A 9,305-nucleotide genomic window follows, 5' to 3' on the forward strand; every position below is an offset into this window, starting at 1 on the left:
GAAGACGCCCCCGGCAAGGACGGCGACGCGGGCGCGGGTGCGGCGGCCGCCGCGTTTGCGGGCGCCGCCGCGGCGGCCGCCATGGCCGCCGCCGCCGGCGGCGCGGAGGGCATGGAGCTGGCGCCGGGCATGGGCCCCGCCGCCGACCCTGCGGCGGTGGCCAACTTTGCCGCGGCCATGGCCGCCAACCCGCACGGCATGTTCATGTGGGCGCCCCACCTCTTCCTCACCCCGGGCCTGCTCCAGGGCGGGCTGCTGCCCATGGGCTTCCCCCCCGCGCCCAAGGCCGAGGGTGAGGCGGGGGCCGGCGGCGCCGCGCAGGGCGCCCTGCCGCCCATGCCCTTCCAGTTCCCGGGCTTCCTGCCCGGCGGCATGCTGCCCACGGTGCCGCCGCTGATGGTGCCGCCGCCGCCCGCGGTGGCGGGGCAGGCCCCCAGCAAACAGGGCGAGGAGTGAGCGGCGGCTACCATGTGCCGCCCGCTCCACCCTTACATCGCCCCCATAGCACCTTGTCCCCTCACTGACTGACTGCCTTTCCTCTCCCTGCTTGCTTGGCGAGGGGGGCGCGGGGCGACCCCCACCCCGAGCCCCTGGACACCCACAGGACCTCACACCACGACCCTACGAAGTTTAAGGGTGCTGCTGCTGCAGCCCGCTCGATCTGCTGTGTGTCTGTTGTTATGGCGTAATCGACCAGTGTTAAGGCTTGGGTGAGTCCAGGCCAGGAGCAGGCGGAGGAGGCACGAGAGTGAATGTTCGCTTGGGGACCAGCTGGGTGCCGTGCCAACCACACAACGAGTCAAGACGTATGCGTGCGCATCCCGAGCCGGCACATCGTTTCACAGCCAGCGACATGACCCGAGGCGATCGCCCGCCAGCCATGACACTTTAACCCTCCTGCCGATCATGGGCGAGGGCCGCGGCGGGGGGGACCCACCCCGGCGCTCGTTCTCCTCCCTGGATGCGCCGGTAAGGGCAGGCTGCGGCTGTGGTGCTCGACACCGGCATGTCATGATGCGGCTTCGCGAATTCATGGCATCCCGTGCCTGCACATGCGGCCGGAGCATCACGGGCTGTTGCCTTCATGCTTCTGCAACCATTCCCCCATGGCCCCATCGGGTGCATAATCCCAGCTCATCGCCTCCGAATCCCCCCCTAACCGCTTGCCCTCCCTGGCCACAGACCCACGAGACGGTGCTGCAGCTGAAGCAGCGGGTGTCGGAGCTGGAGTCCCAGATCAAACACCTGCAGGACGAGAACGCGATGCTGGCCGGGTCCCAGACCTTCCAGGCCTGGCTCCCCGACCCGGGCCAGGGCCCCAGCGCCGCGCGGGCCCTGGCCAGCGCCCCGCTGCCCCAGCGCGGCGCGGGGGCGGTCATGCCCGGCCACCAGCCCCCGCCCCCGCTCAACTCCGAGCTGCTGCTGCTGAAGGAGCGTGCGCTGCACGCGGTCCGGGAGGGCATCGTCATTGCCAGCTGCACCCTGCCCGACATGCCCCTGGTCTACGTCAATAACGGCTTCTGCCGCCTGACCGGGTACGCGCTGGAGGAGGTGCTGGGGCGCAACTGCCGCTTCCTGCAGGGACCCGCCACCGACAAGGCCACCCTGGACCGGCTGCGCTCTGCCATCAAGAACGGCAGGCCCGCCGTCGTGCAGCTCATCGTGAGAAGAGGGGGAGGGAGGGGGGAGGGGCTGATTGTATGAGGGGGGGGTTCATGAGGTGGGGGAGCCTTTGGATGAGTTCAGAGGGCTGGGCCGCTTGCGTGGCCACCTCGTGAGCAGTGGCCCCAGATGGCTGAATCCTGCGCGCCTGGCTTGCCCCCTCCACCCTTCGTACCGCCCAGAACATGCTGCGCACCCCTCGCGACACCATCGACCCCAACACCCTCCACCCTCCCCACCTCCCTCCACCCCTCACCCATGAAGAACTACAAGCGGAACGGCGACCCCTTTGTCAACTACCTCTCGGTCACGCCCATCTTCAGCGCCAAGGGCAGGCTGTCGCACTTTGTAGGCATCCAGGCCGACGTCACAGACCTGACCAGCCACAAGCAGGCTGCCCTGGCAGCCACGCACGCCGCCTCCCTGGTGAGCTTGGAGGGCGCTGTGCTGCCTTTTTGAGACTTGTGGCGGGGTGTCTGGACGTGCATGGGAATGGGTGGTTTGGCGTAGTAGTAGCACGATGACACATGGCTAATGCTATTCTGGTGCCTGACTCTGTGCCCCCTCGCAGGCTTCGGCGGCCACGGAGGCCAAGAGCCAGTTCCTGGCGCGGATGAGTCACGAGATCCGGACGCCCCTCAATGGGATGATCTCGGTGGGGCAGATGCTGGCGGGGACCACCCTGGACCCGGTGCAGGTGAGGGGTTGCCTGGGCAGGGAGGGGTCCGCTGTCATGCCATGCCACGAGAATCATGTGGAACGCCTGGAATGGGTGATCCCTGGAGGCAGGTTGTTTTCAGACCTTGTTGCCCCTCTCCAGCCCCACACACACACCCACTCGGATCCTCCGCAACACACACCCGTGTCAGAGAGATCTGGTGGACACGATCAGGGTGTCTGGAGAGACGCTCCTGACCCTGGTGTCAGACATCCTGGACGTTTCTCGCATCGAGGCGGATCGCATGGTGGGCGTGGGAGGGGCTGGGCTGGGGCGGCTGGATGTGGGAAATTCCTGATGTCCTCAACCCGAGTCGCCCGGCCCCGCACTGGCGTGCCTGATCAGTGCCGATGCGTGCCACCCTGCCGGCCGCCGCCCGTGCCTGATGACCACCCCCCCCTCACCCCCTGCCTCCCCCCATCTACCCAAACAGGTCCTGAACCCCAAGAAGGTGGAGCTGCAGAGTGTCATCGAGGCTGCGGTGGAGATCGCGGGCCTTCTCGCCGCCGACAGGCGGCTGCAGGTGGGGGCTGGGGTTGGCATGTGAAGTTTGGGTGGGCACGACCCTGACACCATGCAGCCTGGACCAGTGCACCCCACGGCCCGACCCTGGCCAGCCGCCGATACGGCCCTCCACATTCACCACTCGCCATGCTTGCCTTCCACCCCTAGATGGCGTATTACCTGGCCCCTTCGGTGCCGGCGACGGTGATCACCGACGGGCCACGGCTGCAGCAGGTCCTGCTCAACGTGCTGAACAATGCCGTCAAGTTCACGGAGACGGGGGCGGTGCTGTTGGAGATGTGGGCCGTGCCAGCGCCCCAGGCCGCGGGGTCACAGCAGTCGGGCGACCCGGCACGGGTCGAGGTCGGAGGCACGCGGTTTGCCCCGCCGGCCCTCGCCGCGCGACGGAGCTTCACGCTGCACTTCAGGGTGCAGGACACCGGCATCGGCATCGGACAGGCGGACCTGAGCCGCCTGTTCCAGCCCTTTTCCCAGGTGGATGCCTCCCAGACCCGGGCTTTCGGCGGCTCCGGCCTGGGCCTGACCATCAGCATGCGGCTGTGCGAGGCGCTGGGCGGCAGCATGTGGGCCGAGGTGGGTCTGCAGTGGGAGGGAAGGGGGCTCCTCGTTGGTAAGGCAGGCTGGAGTTTGGGAGGTTGGGTGTGGGGTTGTGCACCCAGGCAGGTGGAAAGGCGTGAGTGATCCCGCCAGGCACTGGCATGCTGGCCTCCCACGCCGGGCAGGGTGTGCTCTGCATGCACGCTTGTGCACGTCCTGCCAGTGTGGGCCTCCCTCGTATCGCCGCACCCGCTCCCATGCACAGTCCCGTGGGCTAGGCTGGGGTTCCACCTTCCATGGGCACATCCGCATCGAGGCGGTGCCCGAGGAGGACGATCATGCGGCAGCGAGTGCCAGGAAGCCGAGCCGGATGCCCTCAACGGAGCGGCCCCCCAGCACCCCCAAGGGGCTGCGTGGGCTGCGTGTCCTCCTGGCTGAGCCATGCCTGGTGGTGCGCCAGGTGAGGAGGAGGAGGTTCTAGAGGGGACCGAACGGATCGAGAAACCAAAGGGAGAGTGGGAAGGGGTCCCCTGGGAGGTCCATGATGGCTCCCTGGCTGACCAGCTGTAAACTGCTGAGATCTGGGCAGCGTGGCACATGGCGGCATGATCAGTGCCTCTGGCCTGCCCTGCGCAAGTGGAGCCCCGTACATGAATACACTCACACATCCCGCTCTTCCTCCACACTGCACGCACGACCCAGGTGGCTGCCGTGGTGCTGAGGCGTGCCGGCTGCACCGTCCTCGCCCCGGACAGCGAGGCAGAGGTGGCGGTGAGCCTGCGCCTGAGGAGCCCCGCCGCGCAGGGCGCCATGACGAGGGCATCCGGTGCGGCGCCCTCGGGTGCGGGGCCCTGGGATCCGGCTGCCGGCGGCGGCAGTGGGGCGGGGGCCACCCTGCGCCTCGCGTGCGAGGTGGACGAGCTGGAGGTCCGCCCCACGCAGGCCGCCCGCGACCGGCCCTTTGACATCGTGGTCATGGATGCCCGCCTGGACGGCCTGCTCCACCTGCTGAGCTGGCACGCCGCGCCGGAGGAGGCCAGCTGCGTGGTGGGTTGGAGGGGGGGAGAACAGGAGGAGGGACGAGGTCGTGCATTGGCGGAGCCACTGGTCATGGAAACAGAGCAGTGGCGCTGTGTCGGCGCAGTGTTCACAGGGCCGCCGCGCATTTGCCTCGACTGCTCAGGGCGCCGCCGAGACCCTCCGCCGTCGCAGGTGTTCCTGGGGTGGCCGGGGGAGGCCCACCCGCCGGGGCTCGCAGCCGGTCACGGCGCCGCCCTGGTTGGGCTGGAAGATCTGCACCTGGGTGGCTCGCCGGCCGAGGGGGCCTCACCGTCCCCCCACGGGGACAGCTGCTTGCCGGCAGCCGCGGCCCTACCCCCGCCCCTCCCGCGCCGCCTGACGTACGCTGTGGTGAGCCGCCCCGTGCGCCACACCCGCCTGCTGAGCGCTCTGCGCCACGTGCTGGCCGCTGCGTGGGGAAGCGCGGCGGGTGGTCGAGGTCCCGCGAGCGGGCCTCGGTGTGGGGGAGCGGCTGATGCACGCCATGCTCCCGGCACATGCCTGAGCCGCGCGGGCGGCGACGCCGGCGGGGCGCCGCCGGCGCCCTCGCCGGGTGCTCGTGCCGCCGCGAGGGAGAGGCGCGCCGGCATGCGCTTGCTCCTGGCCGAGGACAACGCCATCAACATGAAGGTTGGCGGGTGCAAGGCATCGTTGGGGGTGGCCGACAGCGCTCTCTGCTGCCTGAGGGCGGTGTGGGTTCGGGGTTCAGAGGGAGCGCTGGCCGCAGTCGCCCTTCAGGAAGCCGCGGCCAGGGGCTCAGGTCGATGGAATGCCTCGCTCCCCCACCGCTCGGGATCCAAACACATGCTGCCTCTGCCCCTCTCAAGGTCGCGCTGCGCCTGCTGGGCCGCATGGGGTACACCCAGGTCGAGACGGCGCAGGACGGGGAGCAGGCCCTTTCGTCCCTGGTCGAGGCGGGGGGGCCCGACGCCTTCCACGCCATCCTCATGGACCTCCACATGCCCGGACTGGTGTGTCGGGGGGCACTGGCGGGGCCAACGTGGACTGGATGCCCCGCGCGTGTGGGCGGGGAGGGAGCGAGGGGGCCGCCCCTGCCGCCGGCGGCGGCCGTCAGAACGTGGACGGGCCCCACACCCCTGCGCCCTCCCCCGATTCACCCAGGATGGAATTGAGGTGCTGGAGGAGGCGAAGCGGCGATGGCCGGAGTTCCGGTCCCCCTTTGTGGCGGTGACGGCGGATGCCTTTCAAGAAACCAGGGACCGATGTGTCGCGGTGTGTGCGGAGTGGTAAGGGTGGATGCGGGGGGGGGATTGGTTCTTGTGGGCAGGCTCCCTGATGGGAGGTGTGTTGGACGGGGAGGGAGGATGGCACTGCACCCCACTTCCAGACGCCAGCACCCCCGCAACTCCTGGAATCGTGAGGCTTCAACCCCAGTTCACTCATCTGTGTGATTCCACAGCATGGGTTTGCTGGGTGGCTGGGAAAGCCCTTTCGGGTGGAGGACTTTGAGCGTGTGCTGGAAGAGAGCACGGATGCCCCTCCTGAAGCTGGAACCTGATGGCTGGGGGCCCACCCTGGTACGAACTCCAGTTCAAGCATGCACGAGGTCCAAGCACAGCGTGCCTGGCCCCTTGGTGTGCAGGGGTGGCCTCTGCACTCCACAAGCAGGACGCCCCACCTTGCACCACGCTCGCTTGGCGGGGGTGTTCGGCTGGTGTTTGTACATGTTGTGCTTGATGTTCTCAAGCACTTCGCGGGATATATAACTGGCAGGCCAGGGCAGGCAACACGGGGCAGGTAACCGCCCTTTGCTGTCGAGTAAATAAATCAGAATCAAGAATGGGCCGGAGACGCCCGGCCTCCAGCCTCTGGAATCATGGGGAAAAGACCACGCTGTTCATGATGCTGTTGTACTGGTCGTCTGAAAGCGGATTGTTGGCCGACCCACCAACCCCAGCGGTGAAGCTTGCCCCAGTCGTGTCGCCGGCTGCTGCTCCGCTGGTGGCTGGCGAGGGAGGGGCCGAGGGGGAGGGGCTCGCCGTGCCAGGGGAAGGACTGGCAGCTGACTCGGAGGTGGGGCTGCGTTCATTGGAGGGAATGGGCTGTCAGGGGTGTCTTGAAAACGTGGACGAGACAGTACACTTGATTCTGCCGGGAGGGGAAGCACGGCTGACACAGATACATGAGGATTAGGGTGCCGAGTCTAACTTGCAATGCCAAACTTCCAAAAACGCTTCATCTTATAAAGGTCTATGTGACTGATGCAGCCTAGGTAAACAGCCCAACCTCATCCCACCTGCTGCCACAGGTGCAGGTTGCCAGGACATCCGTGGAGCTAATGGAGCTCCCTATGCTGGAAAAGCCATTGCCACTGCAGAGCAGGGAGTGGGTTTGTTCGTCTCCTCAATGTTCTCTTCATCAAGGAAAAATTCAGTGCGAGGCTGCTTGAAGCTAACACGGACCCCAATGATGCTGGGAACACGACTGCTGCACCACCGCCCAAGGTCCTCCAACACCTACCACAGACAAACAGCCGCATTGGACCACAATGGAGACTGGCAGCAAGATGCTGATGAAACTGCCAAGCTGGAAGCTGTGCAGGCGGACAGCAGGTGGGACCTGGCCATCTCTTGCGTGGCGCTGGAGAGGGCTTGGCATGCCGCATTGTCCGCCTCGAGGTTTGAGCAGGGGCTGCACGAAGAAGGCGCCTGCAGACGCCGTGCCCCAGATGCCGGATGCGGCGCGCGCACACCGTAAGTCGGCAGAACGATACATGACAAGATAATACAAATGGCTGGCAGGATGCCTCTCTCCCCCAACAGAGTCCAGGGGGAGGGTCGCGGGGTGGCCGGATACCACCCCATGGCTACCCACACCGGGACACAAGTCTCAGCCTAGATTGCGTCAAGGTGGGACTCCATTATTGAATGTGAGGCAAACTTGGATTTCGACTGCGCTCTGCCCGATCTCGGAAGGGGTGTGAGGGAGAGGGGCCACTCCCCCTACATTGGTCCCCCCCTTCATCGACCCCGGAACTTGGGACACTATTCCTCCTGGCCCCGGCTTCATGCACCACCAGGCCTAGTGCAGGGAGGGTGTCAGATCCAACCGACCGCAGGGGAGCGAGGTTCATCGATTTCTACTCCACATTACAGCGATCACTCTGAAGCCACGGGCCGGCTCGTTGCCGCCTGGACTGTGTCCCCCGGCACCGCTACATAGGCACACCCAAGGATTGCTCGTCTGCCGTCGGGATCTGCTCTCTTTCCGCTTCCCCCGAGTAGGACGGACCTAGCTCCACATCCGACACCCATTTTCTGCTGTCTGACTGGACGCGAGGAGTGCACGGGTGAGACGCACGGAACGCGGTGCCAAATCTCACGGCGGATCCACGCCTCCATGGCCCCCCCACCCAATGGCGTGACAGCAATGGTCCCCACGCCTGCCCCTCCCACATCCCTTGATTCTTCAGGTCCACGAGCAGCCTCCGGAGCGGTCGAGCGACCGTCGCTCCCTTCCAGCCCGACCCCCCCCCCCATGAGGACGTCCCCGACCCTGCAGCATGGGCTCTAGGCGGGGACTGGTCCGGCCCACGGCACTGGTCCTCGCCCTGACCCTGCTCTCAGGGTGGGCTCCACAGGCCCAGGCCCAGAATGCCGCCTCACCCCCAGCCACGGATGGGTCGCCCGACGTCAGTGCCCTGTCCGATACCTGCCCGGTGACCTTGTCCTACGAGGTGAACCTGGGGCAGGCGACAAACACGACGTCGGTACCCATCTTCGTGGCAACGGTCACCGTGCACAACCTAGACGACAATGTAGGCCAGGGGGGGAAGAAGGGGCCGCAGGTGTCACACCTGTGGGCACAGTGCGGCGTGTCCTGCCGCCCAAAGGAGACTCGGCCTGTCCTGCCTTGAGAGGCCCAGCCTGCTCTGCTGTCTCCGGACTCGTGGGCATGATGCCCTCCGCACATGGGTGTGGGACTCAGCACCCCCGTGCAATCGGCACACAGATCACCATTGAGGAGTGGCAGTTGAGCTGGGACTTCCCATACTCCTCTACCATTGCTTCGACGCGGGTAAGGTTGCAGGGGGGGCCTGAGGTTGCAGGTGCCACGCCGGCTTGTGATGGCGGAATGCAGAGGCGCAATCCCTGCGAGTTGGGATGCCCAGACCATGATTCTCCATGCCCATCAAGGTCCCTCTTTCCCCATGCTGCAGGATGTCTTTGACCCGGACGTCTTCCTCCTGACACCGGGGGAATCCAATGTGGAGATCATGCACTCGGACAGCAACAAAGTGCTGGCCCCAGCTGGCGTGTACCAGTTTGGGTTCCTGGGGACGAAAGGCGACGGTGAGTCTTGAGCGGCAGTAGCGGGTTTGGGCCTGAAGTGTGGAGGAGGAAGGGCTGGTCCAGCATCATCCGGTCATGAAGGGCCCTGGCTGGGCGGGTCAGCTCCCTGCAATGCCCTAGGGACCTTGATGTTCAGGCCAGGGGGCCTGTGGTCAAAATACCTGACTGCGGAGTTCATGTCACACACCTCCAGCTTGCTCCCCACCTCATGGTCATCCCATGTCGCCCACCTCAATCGACACACACCCATCACCCCCACAGAGGTGGTGAACAGCAGCAACCCCTTCAACGTGGGTGCCATCCAGTCGGTGCGCTTCAACAACCTGGCCTGCTCCATGGTCGACAGCGCCATGGTTGCCCCCGTGGCCGCCCCCCCGCCCGCCACGGTGAATTCCACCTCCATCGACGACCCCAGCGTCATCCAGGTGCGCAGGCTCTTGATGTTCACTGTCGTACGTTTAGGGGGGGGTGGGGGGGGGGTTTAGTGGGGC

The 9,305-nt window shown here is 66.3% G+C and overlaps 3 protein-coding genes across 3 annotated transcripts in view; all 3 read left to right on the forward strand.

Moving 5' to 3' along the window:
- The window catches only part of F751_4004 (Transcription factor E2F7), a gene marked incomplete at both ends in the record, with an annotated part of 3,327 nt that extends 2,871 nt beyond the window's left edge, over window positions 1-456 (forward strand). Inside the window, one exon of the mRNA XM_011398555.1 lies at window positions 349-456. Within this exon, the coding sequence (XP_011396857.1) occupies window positions 349-456 (108 nt within the window). The remainder of the gene's footprint in view (window positions 1-348) is intronic.
- Window positions 457-1,377: 921 nt separating this feature from the next.
- On the forward strand, window positions 1,378-5,752 carry F751_4005 (Hybrid signal transduction histidine kinase B; the record flags this gene model as incomplete). The annotated part of the gene is made up of 10 exons (XM_011398556.1): window positions 1,378-1,662; window positions 1,927-2,088; window positions 2,234-2,359; window positions 2,532-2,627; window positions 2,814-2,903; window positions 3,053-3,478; window positions 3,708-3,902; window positions 4,145-4,489; window positions 5,329-5,472; window positions 5,624-5,752. The coding sequence occupies 10 exons, from the start codon at window positions 1,378-1,380 to the stop codon at window positions 5,750-5,752; spliced, it is 1,998 nt and encodes a 665-aa protein (XP_011396858.1).
- Window positions 5,753-8,024: 2,272 nt separating this feature from the next.
- The window catches only part of F751_4006 (Dual specificity protein kinase shkC), a gene marked incomplete at both ends in the record, with an annotated part of 6,147 nt that continues 4,866 nt past the window's right edge, over window positions 8,025-9,305 (forward strand). The window contains 3 exons of the mRNA XM_011398557.1: window positions 8,025-8,279; window positions 8,682-8,814; window positions 9,076-9,239. Of these exons, the coding sequence (XP_011396859.1) occupies window positions 8,025-8,279; window positions 8,682-8,814; window positions 9,076-9,239 (552 nt within the window). The remainder of the gene's footprint in view (window positions 8,280-8,681; window positions 8,815-9,075; window positions 9,240-9,305) is intronic.

Source organism: Auxenochlorella protothecoides (assembly GCF_000733215.1).
Source record: "Auxenochlorella protothecoides strain 0710 unplaced genomic scaffold scaffold45, whole genome shotgun sequence".
NCBI classification, from domain to species: domain Eukaryota; kingdom Viridiplantae; phylum Chlorophyta; class Trebouxiophyceae; order Chlorellales; family Chlorellaceae; genus Auxenochlorella; species Auxenochlorella protothecoides.